The sequence below is a fragment of the Balaenoptera ricei genome, chromosome 1 (assembly GCF_028023285.1).
Source record: "Balaenoptera ricei isolate mBalRic1 chromosome 1, mBalRic1.hap2, whole genome shotgun sequence".
In the NCBI taxonomy this organism is placed as follows: domain Eukaryota; kingdom Metazoa; phylum Chordata; class Mammalia; order Artiodactyla; family Balaenopteridae; genus Balaenoptera; species Balaenoptera ricei.
This window is the reverse complement of record NC_082639.1, coordinates 15,886,033-15,912,422: the sequence shown is the minus strand read 5'-3', so window position 1 is coordinate 15,912,422 and position 26,390 is coordinate 15,886,033. Positions and strand designations below refer to the sequence as shown.

The 26,390-nt window shown below is 55.4% G+C and overlaps 1 protein-coding gene across 2 annotated transcripts in view; it reads left to right on the top strand.

Annotated features, from left to right (window-relative positions):
* KIF17 (kinesin family member 17) overlaps positions 1-26,390 on the top strand; it is a 43,901-nt gene continuing 17,511 nt past the window's right edge. For both annotated transcript variants that reach the window (XM_059895433.1, XM_059895425.1), the window contains exons 1-6: positions 1-231; positions 6,072-6,218; positions 7,139-7,240; positions 12,511-12,700; positions 16,001-16,453; positions 21,830-21,939. In XM_059895433.1, coding sequence (XP_059751416.1) covers positions 1-231; positions 6,072-6,218; positions 7,139-7,240; positions 12,511-12,700; positions 16,001-16,453; positions 21,830-21,939 — 1,233 coding nt within the window. The remainder of the gene's footprint in view (positions 232-6,071; positions 6,219-7,138; positions 7,241-12,510; positions 12,701-16,000; positions 16,454-21,829; positions 21,940-26,390) is intronic.

Below are 26,390 nucleotides of genomic sequence, written 5' to 3'. Positions count from 1 at the left end.
ATGGCCTCGGAGTCGGTGAAGGTGGTGGTGCGCTGCCGCCCCATGAACCAGCGGGAGTGGGAGCTGAACTGCCAGCCTGTGGTGACGGTGGACTCCGCGCGCGGCCAGTGCTTCATCCAGAACCCGGGCGCCGTCGACCAGCCCCCCAAGCAGTTCACTTTCGACGGCGCCTACTACATGGACCACTTTACCGAGCAGATCTACAACGAAATCGCCTACCCGCTGGTGGAGGTGAGGACGCCCGCGAGGCCGCCTCCGAGGACCCGCCGGGCAGGACCTGGGGCCCCTCGGAGGGGTCCTGAGGGACTGCCCTGCCCGCAAGCCGGGCGGGAAGGCCCTTCTGGAGGGGCGCAGGTGGACAGCAGCAGGTTGGTCTGAAGACTTCTGTCCTGTCAGCAGACAGCTGGAACCCGTCTACAATGTCTGTCCGGGTCTCCACTGCCCCCGGTGCCAAGGCTGGTCCTCACCCCCATCCTTCCAGCCTGCTTCCCACAGGAACTCCAGCCCCCAAGACCACTTGCCCTCCACCCTCACCCAACACCTTCAGGACTTCTCTAAAAGCTCCAGCCACTTCCCCAGCCTCCTCCTCTTCTCCCAAGAGCCCCAGGTCTCCTCCTCCTCCCCCTCCCCCTCTCCTTTCTCCTCCGCCCCCTCACTAGTTCCCTGCTTCTGCAGAGAGAAGGCTGCTGGCCTGGCCTTGGTCTTGGAGAACTGGAAACCCTTTACCTTTGGTCTGACTTACCTTCCTCCTTGGCGGCTGAAGAACAGGGAGGCCACAACAGTTTCTGCCCCTTATAGGGCTTTTGCTTTTTTTCACACTCTCACACTAGGTAGCTCCTTGGTGCTGCATGACAGGGAGGTTCACATTTCACAGATGGGGAGACTGAGGCCCATAGGGAGGAAACATGGCAAGCTCCCACAGTGAGTTTCTGGCGGAGGTGGGGCTGGAGCTACTCCTGGCCCAAGGCCTCTTTCCTTGCTACCACCATCTCCCCAGCTGTGCATCGAATCGCTAGTGAAGTGAGATGTCACAGGTTGTTTCAGGAAAAAAGGAAGTTTGGGAAGTGCGGCATACACCCTCCCTCACTTGAAGCTGCACATTAGGGTACTTGAGGCTCTGGGGAGCCTTGCAGTGGAGAAAAGAGTTTGGCTTATTTAACCCAGCATTTCCAAAAGGTATTTGCCCATGGAACCTTTTTGTTTTGGCCGGCAGGCCAGTTAACATCCCCCAGAGCACCTCCTTTGGCCGCAGTCAAAACCGCCTGTGAGGGTGGAAGTGTTCTGGAACCCAGAGCCCCCCAGTGGTGAGGGCGTGACTGTAGAAGATGCCCAGGGAAAGAGAGCAGCTCTCCCCAGAGGGTGGTACCACGCTCTGGAGATGGCCAGGCTGTCCTACCATCCTGGACTCCCAGGCTGGAAGGACCAGAATAGGTCCTCTGGTCCAGCTCCCCCCGCCTACCCCGGGTCCTTGAATGTCCACCCTGTGGCAGGAGCTCACTCTTCCCAGAGCTGCCTGCTCCACCTTGGCTTCTTAGCTCCTAGAAGCCCGTTCTGCACGGTGAGTCAGAGTCAGCCACCCTGACGCTTCCAGCAACCTGCCGTAGCTCTGTCCCCAGGGCCCCTCTGCTTCCTCGTCCAGGGTTGCCCCTCGGAGATTGGAAGATTCCGAGATTGAGTTCTCCTTGGCTTTGCCTTCTCCAGGGCCTCAGCCTTGCTCATGGGTTCCCCTCCGCATCCTGGAAATAATTCCCCTGAGCAAGCCTCCCTTGTCAGGGTTCCCAGGAAGCCCCAGCCCAGAGGGGGAGACCTAAGGAGACAGTGGCTACCTCAGATCTCCAGTTCTCACTTCTGTCCCGAGTTCACTGCTACAGGGGATTCTGTCAGACCCCTACCTCCAGTCATCCCACAGAGCCTCAAACTCAACATGACATAGGTTCCTTCTCATTCATTCATTCATTCAGCTAACAAATAGTATTCTCATACCAGGCCCCATCCTAGGCATGGGGAGCGCCACCCTCAGCCAGCTCATGATCAGGTGGGGGAGCAGCTAAGCTAGTAGCTACAAGCCAGGGTGATGAGTGGGAGGAGAATCCTGGGGGACTTTGGCAGCATAGAGAAGGCTAGCAAACCTGGGCTTGGAGGGGATGGGAAGGCAGGGAGGACTTCCTGGAAGTGGTGAGATCTAAGCTGAGACCAGAAGGATGAGAGGAGTCAGCCAGGCAAGAAGGTGAAGGAAAGGGCCTTTCAGGTGGAGACCAGCATGTAGCATTTGATCTTCACCAGACATATGTAGAGCTGGGGGCATCATTCCTGGTGAGGAAACGGAGACCTTGAATGTCACAGAATGAGTTAGGGGTGGTTTTGCTTCCCAGCGCAGTGCCAGGTCCCCATGATCCGTCCTGCTGCCTCTATTAAATGAGAGGCATGTGAATCATATGCAAAGCACAGTTCAGCAACTTGGAGCCAGGAGTAGCTGCACCCTTAGGCCGGGCGGCTGTGTGTCTGTCCTGCTGGGCTCTGACCACCTCCAGGTGGCCTCCTGCCCAGGCGCTTCCCTTCAGTTCCTACTGCACGAAGCCCCCAGCACTTTGGACTGACCCTTCCCTTCCCTACCCCCCACCCCCACCCTTAAATCCAGGCTCTGTTCCTGATCTTCTCTGTCACTGGGTGACCTCTTCCACTCTCCTGGGAGCTGTCCAACTCAGCATGTCCTACCCTGAGCTCCTCACCTCCACACCCGGCCCACTGCCTGGTCTGTGGGTTCTTTCCCAGCCAGTGGCTTTGCCATCTCCCCGTCCTCCCCACTTCACACCCATGACCTTAGAGTTGCCTCTGATGACCCACCACCCAACCCACCCAGGGACCAGGTACTGTAGCTTCTACCAGGACAGACTGAGGACGGGCCTGGTTTCCAGAGACATCGATGCGGTAGAATTTGGCCCCTGGATGGAACACAGAACTGTTCATTTGGGAGAGGACAGAAAGGGGACATGAGGCAATTTAGCACAGATGCTGTTATTTCAATTTCAATAGTTATGCGTTGATTTTAATGGGAAGTAGAAGAAATATTTAGCACGTCCAGCCTGTAATGCAGCTTCACGGGAATTATTGCTGAGGATGACATCAAGTTAAGTTAAAAAGAGAGTCAATTAACAGTTTGATTTCATGAAAATCATTTAGTAAATAATAATACGGGGAACATGGCAGAACCCGGGGTGGACAGAGTGGCTGACACGTAGGACCTGCTCCATGTGTGCGCACGTCTCTGGTGGGTCTGGAGGTATCAGTTGATGGGTGAAGCGTTTCTGAAATCTTATGTTTTGCCTTAATGCATGTAAAATTGTCTTCTGCTTCACTCCACAGCAGCGTGGTTCTGCAGAACTTTCTGCAGTGGTGGAAATGTTCTGTATCTGGGCTGTCCAATTAGGGACTACCAGCCGTATGTGGCAAGTGAGCACTTGACATGAGGCTAGTGCTTTTGACGAACTGAAGTTCAGTTTTATTTGATTTTTTTTTTTTGTATATAAATTTATTTATTTATTTATTTATTTATTTTGGCTGCATTGGGTCTTCATTGCTGCTCACAGGTTTTCTCTAGTTGCGGCGAGTGGGGGCTGCTCTTCCTTGCGGTGCACGGGCTTCTCGTTGCAGTGGCCTCTCTTGTTGTGGAGCACGGGCTCTAGGCACATGGGCTTCAGTAGCTGTGGCATGCAGGCTCAGCAGTTGTGGCGCACGGGCTTAGTTGCTCCGTGGCATGTGGGATCTTCCCGGACCAGGGCTCGAACCCGTGTCCCCTGCACTGGCAGGCAGATTCTCAACCACTGCGCCACCAGGGAAGCCCCTGAAATTAATTTTTTTTTTTTAATTTTATAGCTACTTTATTTATTTATTTATTTATTTTTGGCTGTGTTGGGTCTTCGGTTCGTGCGAGGGCTTTCTCTAGTTACGGCAAGTGGGGGCCACTCTTCATCGTGGTGCGGGGACCGCTCTTCATCGCGGTGCGCGGGCCTTTCACTGTCGCGGCCCCTCCCGTTGCGGGGCACAGGCTCCAGACGCGCAGGCTCAGTAGTTGTGGCTCACGGGCCCAGCTGCTCCGTGGCATGTGGGATCTTCCCAGACCAGGGCTCGAACCCGTGTCCCCTGCATTAGCAGGCAGATTCTCAACCACTGCGCCACCAGGGAAGCCCCTGAAATTAATTTTAATAATACATTTTATTTGACACAATAGTATCCAAAATATTATCATTTCGATAAAACATAATAATAGATACTATCATGGCATAATAGCTATTAGGGAGATATTTTACATTGTTTCTTCATACTAAGTCTTCGAAATCGGGTGTGTGTTTCATACTTACCGCACGTCTCAATTCAGTTGCTTAAGTGTCCATAGTTCAAATGAAATGAAACACAAAAAAATAAAGTTGTGTTTGATGGGAAAATATTTTACACTGCTTCAGTTTTTAAATGTAAATTAACATAAATTCAGTTCCTCAGTCGCATCAGGCACACTTCTGGTGTGGCTTGTGGCTGCCCTACTGGACAGGGCATATAAAATATTTATTTTGATATAGAATCCCTTGTCAGGTCTGGGTGACATTGATGGTCCAGGCACTGCACCGTGTTGTCCCTGGGGCTTCGCATGCCCTGCCTCTGAGGCTCCTGGTTGGGTGACTGGTCTGCCATGGCTCTCCCACACCTCAGGGGGCCCATCCTGGTGTGTCGCATCTGGCCCTCTGATGTGCTGCGGATCGTGACTTCCGGTCTTCCTTCCCCAGCAGTCCCTGGAGATCCCGAGCCCCACAATGGTCGACAGGATGGGTCTTTTGTTTTGTTTTTTTTTTAATATTTTTAATTAAAAAATTTTGGCTGCATCTGGTCTTAGTTGCAGTACCTGGGATCGTCGTTGCGGCATGCGGACTCTTAGTTGCGGCATGCGTGTGGGATCTAGTTCCCCGATCAGGGATCGAACCTGGGCCCCCTGCATTGGAAGCATGGAGTCTTACCCACTGGACCACCAGGGAAGTCCCTACAGGATGTGCCTTTGCAGTGGTAACGGGCACAGATGCCACCTGGGCCCTGGGGGCCTGGGCACAGCTCTCTGGGCCCACATTCTAACACAGGATTCCCCTGCCCCCATACTAAGTTCTAGAATTTGTGATCTCATGATCTGGGTGAGGGCAGGGACTAGGGTGTCTTCCTTGTTCATGGCTCTGTCACCAGCCACAGTCCCCCTCAGAGAAGAGAGTCAGTACCTGTGGAAAGAACAGTCGCATCAGTGAATGAAGGATGCCCTTGGGGATGCCACCTGGTTTGCCTCCTACTTCCTCCCAGCTTCGTCTCCATCCCCCTCGCCCGAGTGCCACCTGCTCTCAGCCTCTCACCTCTCTGGTCTTTGCTCAGGCTGTCCCCTCAGCCTAGAATGCCTTCCTCTCCCTGTCACCTGTTAAAATCCAAGCCACCCTTTCTGCTCCCCCTTTCTTCTCCACCTGCCCAGGAAGCTTGGCCTGGCTCTTCCTGCACCTTCTGTCTCCCCCTCTTGGCACTCTCTCTCCTTGCCCGTCCTGTACGCCACCATTACATGCACCTCCACCTCATATGAGGATCACGTGTATATGTCTGTCTCCCGCACGTTCCAGGCAGACACTTAGGGAGCACCTACCTCTGTGTGCCAGCACTTCGTGTGCCAGCACGTGAAATCATTCCTGTGTACGCCTCCCGACAGCCTCAGAGGAGGTGCTGTCCTTACCCTTTGTTGCAGGTGAGGAAACTGAGGCTCCACGTGCCTGAATAAGGACAGGCCAAGGGCACAGTCGGTAAAGGATGGCGGCCAGGCTCTTAGCCTTACACAGGGACAGTCTCCTACCCCACCGGGCAGTGACCCCCTTGAGGACAGAGCTGTGCCGCCTTCATCTCTGCACTGCCCTCCCCCAGCCCTGTGCCACCGTGGTGGGAGAACCAGGGAGGGACCCTAAGTCTGTGAGTCAGGAGGCAGCCCTGCAGCCCCGGGCCTGGCCCCAAGCCTGGCTGAGCTCGGCCAGCTGAGCCCTGGGCTGTGTCCTCCCACGCAGGGTGTCACCGAGGGCTACAACGGCACCATCTTTGCCTACGGCCAGACAGGCAGCGGGAAGTCCTTCACCATGCAGGGCCTGCCGAACCCCCTCTGCCAAAGAGGCATCATCCCTAGGGCCTTCGAGCACATTTTCGAGAGCGTCCAGGTATGGGCCTGGGGGATGGAAGGGGCAGGGTTGGGCTCCCCAGGCGTTACCGTGAATGGTCCCAGAGCGCTCTTGACCTGGGCAGCGGTTGTGGGATGCGGTCAGAGCGGCCTTGACGCGGCACGGATGAGCAGACCCAGGCTCTGGTTTCTGAAGAGCTGATGGGAGAACTTAAAGCTGAGAAAATCCTACCTGCTGTGTTTTCCTCCAGCCATTTTTGGATTTTAACATTTCGTATAACACTTCACATGGATATGATGACGTAGAGTGCTGGCCCAAGAAATGGCTGTAAACAATCATAGCTTCCTTTTTTAATTGAGCAGTTGCTACAGACCAAGCATTGTGCAAAGCCCTTTGCATAATTATCTCACTACCACCCTGGCCCAGGAGGTAGCTGTTATCCTCATTTTTGAGACAGGGAAGCCAAGGCTTGGAGCCCTTATGGGCTGGACCCAGACCAGTTATCCCAGTGTCCAGGCTGCAGCTGAGACGTGCCCTGCTGACCACTCGTGAATGCGCAGAGATTACTGCATCTGGGAAATGGCAAAGCAGGGACCAGTCAGCTGCAGAGCCCACTGTACTACACCTGGGACTCATTTTGATGACCCACAGGAACATCAGGCAACTGGAAGAACTGCCGGGGATTAGCCCAGGGCCAGTGCTTGGTCCAGGCCTTACCCGTGGCCTTGGTCTCTCTACCTGAACAGTGGGGAGGCCTCTCCCATTTCCTTTGCCATGAGGCTTGTAGAGAGAGCATGAGTCCATAGCAGTAAGAAAATGATGCCACTCTGAGAAGCCGGAGAGGAGGGGAGAGCTTGCCAGGCAGGCGGGGCCAGGTGAGGCTGGGGACACCTCCTGCCACGATGTCCTCTTGTGATGTCCAGGCAGCGGGTGCTCAGGTATCTTTGCTCTCCCTGCAGTGTGCAGAGAACACCAAGTTCCTGGTCCGGGCCTCCTACCTGGAGATCTACAATGAAGATGTCCGTGACCTGCTGGGCACTGACACCAAGCAGAAGCTGGAGGTGGGTGCAGCCCCAACAGGGGTGGGTGGGGGGAGCTAGAGGGGGAGGTTGGCATTGGGGGTGCTCCCTCAGAAATATGGGGAAGGGTCCTGAGGACACAGGTGCTGGTTCAGACTAGAATGGGAAGTTTTGAACTTGAATTTTGGAGTAGTCTCAGAGTCTTTGAGGCAGGGGAGGGGTTAATGGGCCTACCCGCACCACGCAAGGGGAGGGGAGGCCTTCTCTGGGGCAGTGACACTTACATCTGTTGAAATAGATGGAATTTGGTGACGGATTTCATTTGAAAAAGAGTTCCACTTCTAAAAAAATATATTGAAACATTCTAAGGGACTTTCAAGCTAAAAAGGTAATAGTGATCATTTATTGAGCACTTACTGTTTACTGACTGCTTTAGGCACGTTATCCCATTTAATACTCCCAGTCACCTCGTTAGGTAGATACAGGTCTCCCCCACTATCGGAAAGCAGAGAGAGTGTTTTGTAAGCTGAAATGGCATAAAGGGAAGAGTATCCCCTGCTTTCCAAAATCTTGTTTCCACTTTGCTTTTATGAAAGACTGACATTAGTACGACAAAGGCTTTTTTGGTAAAAGTGAAAATTGGATTTCTTTCCGACTTGAACTTAGAGAAAGTTGAGGATACCCATATTATTATCCTCAGTTTACCGATGTGGGAAGGGAGGTTTACAGAGGGGGTAATTAACTTGCCCAAGCTTCAACAGCAGGAAGCTGGCCAAAACTGGAGTTGAACCCAGATCTGTCTGGCATCAAGTTCCTGCATCGCAAACATCCCATTTTACCGCTGAAGATGGGCTCAGATTCTGGGACCTTGTCCCCCTCTGAAAGGGGTCTGGTGTGGAGGTGTGCAAAGATCGATGATATGACCTCAGAACGTTGTTGTGAGGATTGAAGAGGGTAACAAGGGTGAGCTGCTGAGCAGAGGGTCGGCGCATAGTAGGGGCTCGATGTGTGAGCTCTTTCGTGCCATTGGGATTCCGAGAAAGGATGAGGAATATGACCTGGGGGTTGCAAAATGGACTCAAGACAGAAAAAACTACGGCTGGCCCAACTGGTCACTGAGCATTGCTCATCTTGTAAATTGTCCTCAGTCTCCTGAAAGGCTAGAATCAGAATGAAAGAACATCATTTCCCAGCTGGGTGAAGCAGAATTAGATGCTTTGAGGGCTCTATCAAGATGGACAGAATGTGGCTGACCCTTTGGAGAGCCCAGCGAGGTCAAGTGACCTGCCAGGACTGGACAGCCAGGTGGTGGCAAGGCTGGACCAGGTCTGGGACCTTTGGGCAAGTCTAGGTTATGTCTGCTGTCTGGGACTCTCTGAATGCTGGATGGGCCAGGTCAAGTCCAAGGAGGAGGGACTTCCCTGGTGGTCCAGTGGTTAAGACTCCTCACTCCCAATGCAGGGGGCATGGGTTCCATCCCTGGTCGGGGAACTAAGATCCTGCATGCTGCGTGGCGCGGCCAAAAAAAAAAAAGTCCAAGGAGGAGCCCAGTGAGGGGAGACTGATCCAGATCTGTGGCCAGCATGCTGGTGGCTGCCCCCAGACTCTGGGGCTTCTCATCTGACCAAGAAACCAATGCCCCCCTCCACGCCCCCCGCAAGAGGCCCGCAACCAGCGGTGGAGGTTGACCTTACCTCCTTCAGAGTCAGAATGCCTGAGCTGGCGGAATGTCAGTCATTAATGAGCAGCAGTCCTGGGAGGTTGCTATGGAGATTCCCATTCTGCAGATGAGGAAAGGAGGCTGGGAAAGAGGCGGTGACTTGCCTGTGGCCACTAGGTTAGGAAGCCACAGAGTCAGGGTTGGACATTTTCTGTGGCCGAACTGCCTAAGTCTCCCCAGGGCACAGGCCTTGACAGCCACGGGAGGGGGCGCAGAAGCAGATAAAGGGGCTGCTGCCGACGCCGCCCAGTCTTCCAGACCCTCACTGACCTCTAGATTGGACAGGACGTTGGGATCACCTGGGTCCCGTCCCACCCCATCCATGTGGGGCAGGGCTGTTTCCCTGCTCAGATCCAGAGCCCCCCACTTGCCCCTAGGCCCCCCGGTTGTCCTGGCTTCATTTGGAGGGACTGTGAGTTCCTCTCTGACCCGCAACCATCGTGTGGCCCAACTGAACAAATCCGACCTCAGGGAGCAGCTGTTTTGAAAAAAAAACTTGCTTGTGCTGGCCAGATAGTGGAAAAATCCTTAAAATTTTGAGCCAGAAAGACCCTTAGAGAGCTTCTAAGTCCAGTCCTTTCATGGTACAGATGAGGAAACTGAGTCCCAGGGAGGGGAAGGGACTTGGCCAAGGTCACACAGCAAATTACTAGTAATGGCGCTAAAACCAGAATATGTGGGATCTGAGTGGTCAGGTGCTTTCCTCCCAGACTTTTCGGGGTGGGAAGTATAGGAAACCCGGGGGGCAGTGAGAAGCGAGTAGTGGGGTTCCATTTGAGGGGGGAACATTCATGAGTTGAGTCATCCATTCAACAGAGACTTACTGGGAAGACCCTGGAGGTCAGGCCACAGACTGTAGCAGGTCCACATGGGTGTGAACTCCCCCCCACCAGTCCCCATCCAGACCAGGACTGGCCCCCAGCCCCCTCCTCCTCAGCTCCTCACAGACACAGCAGTGCTCTGCCCTTTCTACACAGGCACCTCCAGCCACCCACCTGGGGTCTTACCACTGTCTTCTCTCTCCTGGAGCTGGAGCAGCTGAGTCATAGCTCAGCCCCCAGACAGGGAAGTGGGGAGGGGAGGGAGGCACAGGGAGTTGCTCCGACTTGTCAGCCGGAAAGGCCAGCCTGCAGCATCGGGGCCCCTGCCAGCCGGAACTGGGGCAGCAGGGCCCGCCCCCCTCCACTTCCTCCATACCATGGACCCTAGGATGGGTTCGGTTACCCAGGCCCTGCGGGCCCAAGGGCTGGCAGCTGCCTGTACGTGGTCCAGCTGGACCGCGGGCCTCAGGCTCGGTGAGCCAGGCTGCCTGGGTTTGAGGGCCGCCAGTGACAGATGTGCTCAGAGCCATTCCCCATGGGTGCACGGAGCTCTCTCAGAGGAGGGACAGCTGGGTTCTCTATAACCCTCACAGCAGCCTTAGGAGGAGCTGCTGTTCAAGAACTGGCCCAAGGGCACAGTCAGTAAAGGGTGGAGATGGACTTTGCACCCAGGTGGCCAGGCGCCACAGCACAGGGCCTGGTAATTCTGGTAATGAGAGTGGTTAGATCAGCGAGGGCCAGCAAGGGATTTGGGGAAGCAGATTACACCCCCTCCCCCAACACCACGAACCACCATCATGGAACCCAGCTCAGTACTGGGTGGCGGAGGTGGGGCCCTCAGGGGCCTCTCCAGTTGGTTCCTGCAGCCAACGTCGGGCCATTGGCAGGACCCCGCACCTCCGTGGGGGCGTTTCCCGGCCAGCTGTGGTCCCGTCCTGCATGCGCGCCCCCCGCACCCGGTTGCATCCCAGCTGGTTGCCATGGCGACCACGCTCGGCCTGGCATCCGGGAGGAACAGTTACCAAGGAATGCGGGCACGGCTGGCGGCTGACACTCGGGAGGTGGGTGGAGGCCGGAACAGCAGGGGAGTGGTGGAGGGATCCAGGAGGTCAGGAGGTGAGGGGGGCGAGCCCTCCTGGGCCTAAAAATAGGGTGGGTGGGAGACCCCTACATTAGGTGTTGCCTCCCCTGCCCTCCTTTCCTGCTCGTGAGGTTGCTCAGGCTGGAGAGGACGGCCTCATCCTCTTGGTATCCGTGTTCACCGAACCCCCCCCAGAAACCCCCACAGAGCTCCTTTCACGTCCATTCTCTTTTCAATCCTCCCAAAGGTCTTGTGGAAGTAGGATTTATCATCCTCATTTTACAGATGAGGAAACTGAGGCAGAGAGAGGCAAAACGACTTCCCCAACTAGCAAGTCACAGAACCCGGTTTCTAACCCGGGTCTGTCTGACTGAATAGGAAACTGCGTTCTTCCTGAGGCCAGGAGCAGCCATCCGTCACCTGTGCCTACCATGTACCAGGCAGGTGTCTAGGCTCTGAGAGTGTGGCAGTGACTGAAGCAGGCACACAGCATCCCAGGCTACCATCAAGCCCTGCTCTGTTTGCAGGGTCTCCTGCTCCTGTCCTTTGAGCTCCGTCCTCACAGCCACCTTCTAGGTCAAGGTCAGCCCTTTGTCATATCAAACTTCAGTTACTCCAGGATGCTGCAGCCTCTCTCCAAGCCCTGCCTCTGGAGTCTTCCACTGCCGGTGACCCCAGTGCTGCCCTGCCACTAATAGCTGTGTGACCTTCAACAAGCCACTTAACCTTTCTGTGCCTCCGTCGCTTATCTGTTCCATGAAACCCAGTCCTTCGGTCTGGGTCCGGCTCTTTCTCCAGACTTGGAGAGATAGGGCAAGCCTGTGCTTGCCCCTCCCCGCCCCCTGCCCTGCTCTGCAGCAGGGGCCCAGCCCCACCTGGGACCCTGAAGCTGCCTGGGGCAAAGCCTCTGAGCCTGCTCTGGCTCAGACCAGCGGACAGATGACTTCTGTCCTAATTCATTCTGCTCTTCCCAGAGTGGTTTTACTTCCTCTCACATTGCCTTCCACAGCTCTGTGTCAGCAACAAAACAGCTCAGCTGCCTGGAGAGCAAGCAGGCAGCAGTCAGATAAATTGATTTACTCGCTGCCATCGTGCTGAGGGCTGGGGGCCAGTGGGAGTTCTGGGCAGCAAATGGCCCTTCACCCGCCATGATCCAAGGGTCTGGGAACGTTCTTGTTGCCGTGGAGCCGCGGCAGGGAGGCGAGCAGAAGCCACGTTGGCAGGTCAGGGGAGAAGCACTCAGAGCCCTTGGGTGAATGACTACAGACAGGGTTGGCCCCTGGGAGCTGAAGCCCCAGACCAGAAACCACCTTCACAACCACGGCACTAACAACAACAGTGAGACCGCGGCTGCCATTTATGGAGCAGTTACCATGTGCCAGGCATCATGCCGTGCGTTGTACGAGCCTTAGTTTACAGAATCCTCACCACCTCCCTAAGGAATAGGTATCTTGTACCCATTTTACAGATGTGGAAATGGAGGCTCAGAGAGATGATGTCACTGACCCAAGGTCCCACAACAAGGAAGAGGCGGGGGTGGGTTTGAGGCTCGTTCTACCTAGGACAAACCCCCAGCCTGTGACAGGGAATTCGAGGTGCCAACCCGCCCTGCAGGAGGGCAGAGGTGGTGGGAGCTGGGCCCTTCCCTCAGGTTCCCCGGGGAGCCCTGACCCGTGCCTCTTGCCCGCAGCTGAAGGAGCACCCGGAGAAGGGGGCGTACGTGAAGGGGCTCTCCATGCACACGGTGCACAGTGTGGCCCAGTGCGAGCGCGTCATGGAGACGGGCTGGAAGAACCGCTCGGTTGGCTACACGCTGATGAACAAGGAGTCCTCCCGCTCCCACTCCATCTTCACCATCAGCATCGAGATCTACGCGGTGGGTATGTGGGGCCGGGCGGGGGCGGAGGGGGCCGGACCACCAAGCCGGGTGCCTGCTCCTAGTAGCCCAGACCCTTCACCACTCGGAGCCTCGAGGGCCCCAACTGGGAAGAGATGCTGGGGTCGCCTGGAGGAAACACAAGAGGACTGTCCCTGTGCCAGGACCCGTGTTTCCAGGATGAACAGCATCATCAACAACAACAGTAATAAAACTGGTAGCTACCATTGAGCACTTACTACGTGCCATGCAATGTATTTGCATTAACTCATTTGCTCCTTCCAACAACCCCATGAGGTGGATACTCATATCATCCCCATTTTACAGATGAGGAAGTCGCGGTCACACAACTAGAAAGTCTTCGAGCTGGGCCTCTATCCCAGGGGTCTGTCCCCAGAGTGTGTGCCACCCAGAACTTTTGGATTCTCCTCTTTCTTTAACATTCTCTACTCCAAAGCCATCTCACTCTTCCTTTATTTCTGGAAGAGTTACTGAGAAAGAGAAGAAGAAAAAAAGGAACTCGTTTATTTCAGGCCACCTATAGACGCTGTGCTGAGTCCTTTACACACCTCATTCTATTTAAAGCCCACAAGAGTCCTAAATGCAGGCATTATAATTCCCATTAACAGATGAGGAAACGGAGGCTCTGAGAGGTCAAGTGACCTGCTTGTTCAAGGTCTTACTTAAGTGCTTCAAGGTACCGCTTAACTGCTAAGTGGTAGAGCTGGGATTTGAACCCAGGTTTCTCTGGCATCTGGGTTTTTCCCACTAACACTGCAACTGCCTCCAAGTTTGTGGTTCATCACAAACAGAACCCTGGAGAGCAGTGGAGCAGGAAGCAGCCTCAGCCCAACTAGGAACATAATTGTGGAGAGATCCCAGCCCAAGGTCAAGGCCTGGGTTGACGGAACCCCCAGCAGCACACTGCCCACCTGTGTGGTGACCTGGCTCCAGGCCAACCCCCTGGTGCTGGCTGGGTCAGAGTCTCCCCCAGGGGTGATGATATGGGGAGGGCGGGTGGTGTGATCACATCCTCATATGATGATGCTGTAGGTGGGGGCAGGGACTAGGGCCTGAGAGGACAGATCAGGAGGGAGGAGGAGAGAGCGGCCCTGTGGGGTGCCTCGTGGTCTCTGCAGATGGGTTTGAAGGATGAGGCAGGCTGCCTGCAAACAGGCTTTTAAAAAATTTTTAAGATTTTTAAATTTCCATTATAAAATAAGTTCAATAAAGATATTTGGGAGTTAGAGAAAGGTAGGGGAAATTACTCATAAACACAACCAACTGTTAACATTTAAGCATATGTTCTTTTGGTCCTTTTTTTCCCTATGCAAATTTTAAACACACTTGAAATCTTCTGCTCTGTATAAAGTTTCTTCCCCATGTTTCATTTCCCATGCCATCCCTAAGAATGTTCCCACATCGTTCCTGCCATGTCTTCCTGACCATGGGAGGTGGCTGAAGGACCGTGCATCAGTCACCACCCTCTTCTACCCAGCCCTCTACGAGCTCTTAATGCTGTTTCCGGTTTCTCAGTGTTGTAGATAATGCCATGATGAACATCTTTGTGCACAAAGCCTTTTCTGCTTTTATTTATTTATTGTTAAACATTTATTTATTTATTTATTTTTGGCTGCGTTGGGTCTTCCTTCCTGCACACGGGCTTTCTCTAGTTGCCGCGAGCGGGGGCTGCTCTTCATTGTGGTGCGCAGGCTTCTCATTGCGGTGGCTCCTCTTGTTGCGGAGCATGGGCTCTAGGCGCGCGGGCTTCAGTTGTTGTGGCTCACGGGCTCAGTAGTTGTAGCTTGCAAGCTCTAGAGCACAGGCTCAGTAGTTGTGGCGCACGGGCTTAGTTGCTCCGTGGCATGTGGGATCTTCCTGGACCAGGGATTGAACCTGTGTCCCCTGCATTGGCAGGCGGATTCTTAACCACTCTGCCACCAGGGAAGTCCCCTTTTCTGCTTTTAGAGTCATCTCCTCAGATTAGATTCCCTGGAGCGGGCCTCCTGGGGCAAGGGTACAGACCTGTTTAAGGCTCCTGGTACATCCTGCAAAGAGCTTTCCAAAAGGGCATTTCCAAGTCCCTCCTTCCTGCTGCTCCTTAAGAAAAATATAGCCCAAAGAATCAAGCCCCCTGCATGTCCAAGCTTCCACTGGGTGCCAGCCAGACCTTTTTACTTCAGGTAGCTGTGCTCACGGGCAAAACCAGGCCAATTCTGGTTTCAACCAGCAGGAAACTAAGGAGGAAGCCCCTGCCCCTCCCCCCTATTTCATTTGGAACCGTTTACCGTGTCCTCTGGTGACAGTAAGAATTATTAATAGTATCAAGAGCCGCAAGCTGTCATTTAAGGAGCACTTGCTGTGTGCCAGGCACGACCCCGAGCTCCTCGCGCCCGTGCTCTCTGTGTAATCCTCACAACAGCCCTCAGGGTGGGTCTTAGATTCCCATGTTACTAAGAGAAGGCCGAGGCTCAGAGTTAATTTCCCTGAGTTCCACAGCCGCCGAGGGGTAGAATCAAGATCGGATCCCTCAGGTCTCTGCCTTCAAAACCTGTGCTCCGGGCCCCTGCTCCCAGCCAGTGGCCGGCTCCCGTCACCCCCGGCACCCGGGTCTGCCCTGCCAGCACAGCCGCGGTCGCTGCAGAACTGGGCCCGTTCTCAGGGCGAACGAATCCCTGCTGTGTGCTGGGCCCTGTGTGGACTCCGTACAAGCGTGCTGTCTGTTTACTCCTTCCACCAACCAACGCTGGTGGGGAGCTATCCTTAGTCTCATTTTGTTGATGTGAGAACTGAGGATCAGAGAGGTGCGTGGCTTTGCCAAGGTCACACAGCAAGTAGGAGGCAAGACTTGGATGGGAACTGGGTCCAAGGTTCTCCAAAGCCGATGTTTTTTGCATTGAAGGATTCAGCTCCCTAGTGACCCAATCACATCCCCTCACTGCCGCCCACTCCCCACCCCAACCCCGCCTCGCCCCGCCGTTGCCTCACAAGAAATCTGTAAGAGCTGTCTCAATAACCGTAAGAAATCCTGCAGCACTCAGAGAACAGTCTGTACCTCCCAGCCCCTGCTCCCTGGAGTCAGTTGGCCCTGGCTTCTGCTCTTGGAAGCTGTGTGACCCTAGGCATGTTAAATGCCCTTTCTGAGCTTCACTTTTCTCATCTGTAACGGCACAATCCTAGCACCCCCTCCATGGGGCTCCTGTGCGGCTGCAATGAGACCCTCGGTGGGTGGGGAGCTCCCAGGGCCTCCTTACCGTGGGGGCTCGCCCCAGGGCCCTCACCCCTCTGCCTGGTCTGTCTGCAGATGAGCGGGGCAAGGACCACCTCCGGGCAGGCAAGCTGAACCTGGTGGACCTGGCAGGCAGCGAGCGGCAGTCCAAGACGGGTGCCACGGGGGAGCGGCTCAAGGAGGCCACCAAGATCAACCTGTCGCTGTCGGCGCTGGGCAACGTCATCTCGGCCCTGGTGGACGGGCGCTGCAAACACATCCCCTACCGGGACTCGAAACTGACGCGGCTGCTGCAGGACTCGCTGGGCGGCAACACCAAGACGCTGATGGTGGCCTGCCTGTCGCCCGCTGACAACAACTACGACGAGACCCTCAGCACGCTGCGCTACGCCAACCGAGCCAAGAACATCAAGAACAAGCCTCGCATCAACGAGGACCCCAAGGATGCCCTCCTGCGCGAGTACCAGGAAGAGATCAAGAAGCTCAAGGCGATTCTGGCTCAGCAGATGAGCCCCAGCAACCTGTCAGGTGGGCGGCAGGGGGAGGGAGTGGAAGGGAGGGCCCGGGACGAAAAAGGCCCTCTCCCTTTGTCTTCCCGCCTCCGGTTTCCCATCTGAGGGGTATGGAAGCAATGTCCCACCTCCTCGCAACTTCACGTGAGCATAGGTTTTTGAACAGCCGGGGAGAGCCCTGGTTGGTGACGGCCCAGATGGTTTCTGCTCACCGATGACCCAGCATGAGGTCCGCCTGCCTGGCCTGTCCCATCATCTGGAGGCTCTGTCCCCCGTTCCCTGCCTCTAGGCTGCACATCCGTCCGCCCTCCTGTCTGCCTGCTGTCTCCATGGCAGCGTCGTGATGCTGTGCTGCTTAGCAGCTAGGTGACTCACCCTCCCCCGACGTCACACGCCCACTCCCAGTTAGGCACCTTGTGATGACTGCTCTCACACCCCGGTGTTTGGCTGTCAAATGGCAGGTAGAAATCTATACCTGGAGCATGGGCCTGCAGGGTCCTTGCAACCAAGGGACTCCACAGAGTTTTCTTTATCTGAGAATCCCTTGGGAGAAGGGAGCATTAAAGAGCCTGAGTCCATCTGTCCGTTCAGCCACCTCTCCACCCACCTTCCTCTCTATCCATCCATTCTACACACCCATTGATCTACTCATCCACCCATGCATCCATCCATCCACCCAGGCATCCATCCATCCACCCAGGCATCCATCCACCCACCCAGGCATCCATCCACCCACCCAGGCATCCATCCATCCACCCAGGCATCCATCCATCCACCCATGCATCCATCCACCCACCCAGGCATCCATCCACCCATGCATCCATCCACCCACCCAGGCATCCATCCACCCATGCATCCATCCACCCAGGCATCCATCCATCCACCCAGGCATCCATCCATCCACCCATGCATCCATCCACCCACCCAGGCATCCATCCACCCATGCATCCATCCACCCACCCAGGCATCCATCCACCCATGCATCCATCCACCCAGGCATCCATCCATCCACCCATGCATCCATCCATCCACCCAGGCATCCATCCATCCACCCAGGCATCCATCCACCCACCCAGGCATCCATCCACCCACCCAGGCATCCATCCATCCACCCAGGCATCCATCCATCCACCCATGCTTCCATCCATCCACCCATGCATCCATCCACCTACCCATGCATCCATCCATCTACCCATCCATCCACCCACCCAGGCATCCATCCACCCACCCATGCATCCATCCATCCACCCATGCATCCATCCATCCACCCATGCATCCATCCACCCACCCAGGCATCCATCCACCTACCCATGCATCCATCCATCTACCCATCCATCCACCCATCCATTCAACCCACCTGTCCTCCCACCCACTCCATTATTTATCCATCTACCCACCCATCCATCCCTTTAATACACCCATCCATCCATCCATCCAACCCACCCACCCTCCCACCCACTCCATTGTTTATCCATCCACCCACCCCATCCATCCTACTGTCCACATGTCCACCTACTCATTCACTCTGTCCTGTCATCCATCCTTTTATCTATCTTTCCTCTCACCCCGCCCCCATCCATTCATACCTGCTCTGTGTGTGGACCTGTGCTGGGCATGGGGGCACAGAGATGAATGAGATCCAGGCTCTCCCTCATGGGAATACCCGGTTTCCTCAGGGAGAAAGACACTCCAGCAGACCATCGTGTGCATCTGGGGCAGAGAGCTGTACAGGGCACTGCAGGGCAGAAGGGAGTGTGTGGCCAAGGCTACCTGGGGGTAGGGTGTGGTCAGGCAGGGAAGGCTTCAGAGAGGAGAAGGGGTGATTGAACAGAGTCTTGGGGGATGAGAAGTCTCCTGTTAGACAGGATGAGAGTGGTCAGTCTGTGCAGAGATGCACAAAGCTCTAAGGTCTGTTTGGGGACCCACAGGTAGGTCTGCCGACTGCCTGGCGGTCGGGTGGTGGGAGATGGCTACGTAGGGGTTGGCCGGGCCTGGAGTGCAGAGACCCTTGAACACCACTGTGAGCGGTTCCACTTGGGCAATCTGCCTTCCTCCTCTTTCCCTCCTGCCCCACCCCTGACCCTGCTTAGCCCCCCGATCAGTGAGGGGAAGCTAGATGGAGGAATGGCGAGAGGTACCAGGAGGGGGTTGGGGCAGCTCTGCCGGCGGCTCCCCTGACCCAGCAGCTGAGATGCCTGCAGACTTCCCTGGTTACCACGGCAGCCTTGTGGGGTAAGCGCTCTTAGCACCCCCTCTTCCTGAATTTGGAGCATGGAGCCCAGCAAGCTGAAATGACGGATGCAGGGCAGGCAGAGAGCTGAGATCAGGGCAGTAATCACCAGTTCACATCCTGGCTCCTCGGGGAAGCAACTTAGCCCCCCTGAGCCTCAACGTTCTCATCTGTAAAGTGGAGATAATGACAGCACCTGCCTTGTTATTGCTGTGGGGTGGTTGAGAGGATTGCACGAGATGATTCACGTGTGGGCTTAGCACGGAGCCTGACACGTAAGGCTCAACAGACGATACCAGATGCTTTAACTTTATAGTTGGGTCTTAAAACCAGGTGTGTCTGAATCAAAGCTCCAGGTGTTTCCACCACAGGCACTTACTGTTAGCCGTTGCCCCCTCAGCCCTAATTCTCCCTCTGGTCATTGGCATATTTCTCTCTCCCCACTTTCAGCAGAACTGGAGACATTTGTCTGTTTTCACTGGCCCTCCGTGCTCTGCTCTCTTGCCCCTAGTCCAGGCAGGCCCTGCGCCCGCATCCCACTGAAGCTGCCCTTGTCATGGATGCCCTCCTGGTTGTTAAACCCAGTGATGGGGCCTCAGGAGGCCTCACCTGTCCTCTCAGCGTCAGTTGACTCAGATGATCCCTTCCCTTCTCCTTGAAACCCTTGCTTCCTGGACACCCTTTGTCCTAGTTCTCCTCCTGCCTCTCCGGCCGCTCCTTCTCAGCTCCCTTGTGTGAGTCCCCCCGTCCCTAACCTCCTGATGTCAGGCTGTCCCAGGGCCGGTCCTCTAGCCTTTTCTGTCTCTATGCTCACTCCTAAGGTGGGTTCATCTGGTCTCATGTCTGTATTTTTTTAATTCTTATTATTTTTTATAAATTTATTTTATTTATTTATTTTTGGCTGCATTGGGTCTTTGTTGCTGCGCGTGGGCTTTCTCTAGTTGCGGCGAGCGGGGGCTACTCTCCGTTGCAGTGCGTGGGCTTCTCATTGCGGTGGCTTCTCTTGTTGTGGGCTCTAGGCACGCCTAGGAGCTCTAGGCGCGTGGGCTTCAGTAGGTGTGGCAGGCGGGCTCAGTAGTTGTGGCGCACGGGCTTAGTTGCTCCATGGCATGCGGGATCTTCCTGGACCAGGGATCGAACCCGTGTCCCCTGCATTGGCAGGCGGATTCTCAACCACTGCGCCACCAGGGAAGCCCTGGTCTCACATCTTTAAACACCACCTCCGTGCTCATGATTCTCATATGTGGACCCCCTGCCTGGCTGTGTGATGCGTGTCCAGGTCTTAATTTATAAAGGTGACTGAGTGGTGACACAGAGAGATCAATGTCATTGAAAGAAAGGGTAATGAAAGTGAGAGGCACGCCATGCAGGGCCACAGGGGGAAGCAGCAGTGTGGGTCAGGAGGCAGAGAGGAGCGAGGGACAGCCCGGGCCAGAGCCTTTATCGGGGTTTTGGTGGAAAGACACAGCCATGCAGGAAAAACAGCTCAGGACTGGCTAGCTTGAGTAAGCCGGCAGGATTGGGGCATAAGGGCTGTCCCTGCTTGCCTGGTCCAGGCCCCGGTTGACTTTGGGCAGGGGAAATACTGGCTGTGTGGGAGAGTTAGATAGAGGTGGGTGTGGACTCGGAATTGGTTGGTTTGCATATGAAAGGGGGGCTCCTCCGGACAAGCTGTTTACTCCCTCTAGGAATTGGCTGGCCCTGGGAGGGGCAGTCTCTTCCTGGCCATCAAGTCCCCCAGGCTGTCAAAAACATCAGGAAATAAAACCCAAACCTGATTGATAAACCATGTCCTCTGATTTCCAGACTTGCACATCTGGCCATCTATCTAATTGTCATTCCAAACTTAACATATTGGACACTGAACTCTCGACCTTTCCCAGACCTGCTTGTCCTGCAGCTGTCCCCAGCCAGTGACACCTCTCTCCTTCCACGTGTTCAAGCCAGAAACCTTGGGGTCATCCTGGGCTTCTCGCTTTTGCTCAAACCTCAATCCAATCCAGCAGTAGATCCTGTTGTCTCTACCTTTAAAGCAGGTCCAGAATCTGTGCCGTTGTCCCCCCAGTACATTCTCCACACAGCAACCAGGGAGCTCCTGTTCAAATGCGAGTCCTTTCACTGCCCTGCCCAAACCCTCCAATGGCCCCGTTTAACCCAGAGTTGAAGCTGAAGCCCTCGCCACGGCTTGCAAGTTTCCCTCTCTGACCTGCTCTTTGCTCGTACTCTCCCTCGCTCACTCTGCTCCAGCCTCAGTGGCCTCCCTGCTGTTCCTGGAACAGTCACAGCCCCTGCCTGCCACAGGACCTTTGCACTCACCATTCCTTTCTGTCTGTCCCCAGGATCTCTGCCCGCCCCACTCCCTCACTTCCTTCAAATAACTGCTTTCCTCCCACCTTGTCTAAGAGGTCTTTCCTGTCCACACTATTAAAATTGCAGCCCTTCCCCCTGATCCTTACTTCTCAGCACCCTCCCTACTTTCCTTCTCTTCTTAGAAAATATCACCTTGTTAACATGTTATGCATTTTGCTTACCATTCTCCCCCAGTTGAAAACAATGTGTGTGTGGAGTCTTGTCTGTTTTTTTTTTTTTTTAATTTTTATTCTATTTTTGGCTGTGTTGGGTCTTCATTGCTGTGCGCGGGCTTTCTCTAGTTGCGGTGAGCGGGGGCTACTCTTCGTTGCGGTGCGCAGGCTTCTCATTGCGGTGGCTTCTCTTATTGTGGAGCACGGGCTCTAGGGTGCACGGGCTTCAGTAGTTGTGGCATGCGGGCTCAGTAGTTGTGGCTCACGGGCTCTAGAGCACAGGCTCAGTAGTTGTGGCGCACGGGCTTAGTTGCTCCGCGGCATGTGGGATCTTCCTGGACCAGGGCTCGAACCCCTGTCCCCTGCATTGGCAGGTGGATTTGTAACCACTGGCGCCACCAGGGAAGGCCTGTCTGTTTTGTTTAGTGCCAAACCCCCACGCCCTGGAACATGTAGGTGCTCAGGAAATACTTGTTGGATGAGTATATGAGCATCTTACACAGAGACATGCTTGAAATAAGTTCAGTATTTTGAGGTCTTTTTTGAATGAGCACGCAGTTGCCTTTTTACGGATTTTTGCTTAGTTCCTGCAAACCATGTGCACCTTGGTCTCAGCCCCTCATTTTTGCTTTTCTCCCAGCCCTGCTGAACAATCAGGTGCCCCCAAACCCCGTCCAGATTGAAGAGAAGCTGTTGCCCCCATCTGTGATCCAGCATGACACGGAGGCCGAGAAGCAGCTGATCCGGGAGGTGAGGCCCTGGGCAGGTGGAGAAGGGGCAGGCAGGTGGGGCCCAGCAGGAGACCGTCTCCAGAACGATACCATTTCCCCGCCACCATCACCTTGGGGTTGGTACTCCAATCTCCCTTTGGAGCTCAGAAAGCTGAGGCTCAGAGAGGTGCCATGACCTGCCCAAGGTCACACAGCTAAGGAGAGTCTAAGCCGGGATTTGAACTCAGTTTCCTGACTCCAGAGTACAGTCCGTCCCCCGTTGGTGCCTCTGTGCGCAGAACAGAGAGGGCTGTGGGCGTCTGCAGGGGCGCCATCTCTCGTCTGTACTGCATGAAGGGCTGGCTGTGGATTGATGGCAATGGAGAGGGCATCCCTGGTGGTAGGGATGGCCAGTGCCTCGGCGAAGAGGTCAGGGTGGAAGGGCTCTGGGCTGAGAGCAGGCAGCCTGGGTGGGCCGTGGGGACCCCTGGGCACCCATTTGACTTGACCAGTGGATAAGTGGGGCGTTAACCTCCCAGCAAAAGCTGTCACCTCGGGGCACCTGGGTCCTCCCACAACTGTGGCTTCCAGCACACTGGGACCCAGCAGGGTAGGTAGCACCCTGATTTACAGATGCGGAGCTGACCCCAGGGGCACTTACACAGCCAGACACGCAGCGCCTCCTACCCCTGGCTTAGGCTCTGTCCCGACTCCAGGCTCTGTTGATTTCCGGAGGTTCCTGCCATTTGAGGGCCGCATTCTGAGACCTGAGCATGTGGTGGGGTTTGACATTTGATGGTCCCTGTAGGTAGGGCACTGGCTTCTTCCTGTTGGAAAACCTAATGCCAGGGAAGGACAGCTCTGCAGGGACTGGGGCCTGGACGTGTCTGCAGCTGGGCCTCTGCCACTCAACTATGACCTCAGATGGGAGCAGCCCTGGGGCCCCCAGAGGCCCTGGGCAGGCTGCGGGGGCCTGAGGCCCAGCCTCTGGGAGGCAGACCGGGTACGGCCTGGGGGAATCTCGGTCCTGTGGGCTGGAAGGCTGGGAGAAATCGACCAAAGAGCCCCCAGGTGCTGCCCATGACAGGTGGAGGCTTTCACTGTTTGGGGAGAGGCTCAACTGTAGCTCCTGGACGGCCCCATCCAGGCCCCTGTCAAGGTTCTGGGAACTCAGCCGCTCATTCTGCCTTTTCCTCTGCTGCTCTGGGAGCTCCTGGGGCAGGGGCAGGTTAGCTCTGGAGCCCTGGGCCCGGCTCCCCGGGGTGGGGTGGGGAGGTCCCGGGAGGAGGGGGCCTTTGGGGATGGCTGAGCGCAAGCCCACAGGATGAGAGAGGTTGCGCTTCAGGGTGTGTTTTGGAATCACGTAGGGACAGGTGGACGCTGGTCACAAAGCAGTATGGGGAAGGGGGGCGGGGGGCGGGCCTGGGGCTGGGATGGAAGCCTCCTCCCTGAGGAAGCCGGGTTGGGTGGGCAGGCATCCTGGCTGTGTGATATGCAGGGCGCTGTCGCCCCCTAGTGGTCATAAGGGAGAAGAACGCTGTCTGGGTTGGCTGCTGGAGTAGCCAGTGATTGGAGGGTCCTTCTGCTCTGGGGATGGGGGTCGCCTGCCTCCTCCTCAAGGGCAGCCTAGTGGACGCTGCGTCAGACCGCTGTCCCCTGGGGCTGCCACCACCAAGTCTATTTTATGGCCCTGGAGTTTCTTCTGTGAGCCACACTCAGAGGAAGAGTTGAGGGGGTGTGTCCTCCCTCCCATTTGTTCTTTCACTTAAGACTCTCTGTGTGCCTAGACTGTGTTTTCCTTTCCATTCCTGAACCAGTCAGGATGCTGAGGATGAGGGAGGTGGCCCCTGTGTGTAACAGAGAGGGTGCCGGGCCAGGAGTCGGCTCAGCCATGGGCTGCAGCTTTGACTTCGTGGGCTTCCGTCTCTAGCTGCACCAGGGGATTTGGACGAGAAGATTCCTAGGGCTCATCCGGCTTTTACATTCTGTGAGTCCAGTTCTTGCGGGCTCTGTGCCCGGGCAGGTTGTTTAAGCTCTCCAAGCCTGTTTCCTCATCTCTAGAGTGGGTATAAGGCGGCTTTCCTGCTGCTGGAAGAGGCTGGGCTGTGTAACAGGTGCCAGCTGGGGCTCGGAGGTCTGGATTTGTGCTCTAGCCCCCCTACCCCATTCAGTCATCAACAAGCATTTTCTGAGCACCTACTAGGCGCTGGGCGCTGGAGCCAGAGGCGCAGGTAGGCCCAAGGCAGAGTTTTATTGTTTTTAATATTGGAAGTAGCATGGGAATTCCTTGGTGGTCCAGTGGTTAGGATTCCGCTGCCAGGGCTTGGGTTGGATCCCTGGCTAGGGAACTAAAATCCCGCAAGCTACATGGTGTGGCAAAAAAAAGGAAGTAGTAGAGCATGTTTTGTGGATTGTGGGGAATGATCTAGTGCCAAGGGAGAAGTCCGAGGTATAGGAGGGAGGGGGGACTGAAGGAGCAGAGTCCTTCTGTGGGGGGGTTCGGCTTTGGATGGTTTGTCCTCCGTCACAAGAGGACACAGAGCTTTCGGGCAGAGGGAGGGTGAGGGAGTTCACCTCTGCCCTCTTCAGGGCTCTCTGTGGAGGACGAGACAGGAAATGGGGGGAGCGGAGGGTTTCGGAGAGAGGGAAGCTGGAAGGACTAGGAAGGGGTGGGACACCACTTAGAGGTCCTTCTGAGATTCGGGATCATACATTTACAGGTAAGAAAGGAAGCCGGTGCTGCCGTGTGTGCGTGTGTGCAGGTGCGTGTGTGCAGGTCCGTGTGTGCGGGTCCATGTGTGCATCTCCAGCCAGGTCTTTGAGGGTGTAAGTGCCACTGGGCCTAGGCCTGGGTTTAACTAGGGTCAGGGCTGTGCTGGAGGGAGCAGGGGAGGGTGCTGAAGTGAGGGAGTCAGGGGTGCTTGCTGAGGGATGGATGTAGTGCTGGGCCCTGGGATCCCAGCTGGATGAGGAAGAAGGCGAGGGCGGGGGCAGGGGCAGGAGAAAGCAGATGGGGCGTGGGCTACAGGTCTCCACGAGGCCATCAGAGAGCTGCGTGGTTCTGGGCAAGTCTGGACCCTCCCTGGCTCTCAGTAACGTTGCAGGTATCGCCCTGAGGCTCAATGCATCTCAACTATGCTGCATAAAATTGTTACATTTAAAAAAAAATATTCATTTGGCTGTGCCGGGTCTTAGCTGCGGCACGCAGGATCTTCGTTGCCACGTGCGGGATCTTTAGTTGCAGCATGTGGGCTGTTTATTTGCGGCATGTGGGATCTAGTTCCCTAACCAGGAATCGAACCCAGGCCCCCCTGCATTGGGAGCGCAGAGTCTTAACCACCAGACTAGCAGGGAAGTCCCAGAAAACGTTAAATTCTAATGGTTGTCTGTCTCCTCTTCCACCCCGAGAGCCCAGGTCTTGCTGTCTGTGTTGTTGTAGGATTCTGTGCTGGTTCTGTACTTCCTGGGGGATCTGGAGGGGTGGGCGTGTGCAGGGGCTCTCCCATCTTTAACCCCGTCCCGCCCCTCTGGCTTACTGCCGTTGCAGGCCCCTCTGTCAGGAGCAGCTCCAGAAGACAGCGGGTCACAGACGAACATTAGTTCATAAAGGCCCGGCCCTCCCTGTGGGGGACGCATATCAGACACCTGAATAGCCTGCCTAGCAGTTCTGCTTCATGCACTTGCTGATTCAGCAGCGATTCCCCGAGTCCCTCCTCTCTGCTCAGCACCGAGGCTGCAAGACGGGAGGGTGCGTGTTCTCTGGTGGGGAAGCTAGACGGTTAATCTATAATCAGACAAATGCAGAGAATGATGGAACTTATGATCCAGGCTAAGAAGAAATAAGCGAAGTGACAGAGAGTGGTGGTGGCGATCTTCTGAGAGGGTAACCAGGGAAGGCCTCTCTGAGAGGTTGTTACCAAGCCGAGGACTAAAGGGAAGAGCTTGCCAGGGAGTGAGGGCAAAGGCCCTGAGGCTGGCGGGGTGGGGGGCATGGGGGGGAGTGGGCGTGTCTAGGAGTGGAAAGCACCTGGCATGCCCAAGAGTGGCAAAGATGGGGTGGGCTGTCCAGATCACTGGTGACTGGAGGTCAAGTTGAGGAGGTTAGATTTTTATCCTCCAACTTGGGAAGCCACTGAAACATGATCTATGGATGCGTAGCTGCCATGTGGAGAAAGGTTTGGAGCAAGAGTGGAGGTGGGGAACCAGGCCCGGACGACAGCTGGTGGTGATGGCAAAGATGGAGAGAGAAGCAGATGCATAAAAATACATTTTGTCTTTGATGGCTTGAGGACTATTTGGTTAAAACATATTTTTTGATGCAGAAAGGTGTTCATGATCTATTGCTTTGTGGAAAAAATAGATTACAGACAGATATGCATATTATTAGCCCATTAAACATGTATAGAGAAAAGTGCAGAAGGGTCTTCACCAGCCAGGAATCATCTAGTGTTGCGGAGGTAATTTTAATTTTGTTCTTTTGGCTTATTTGTA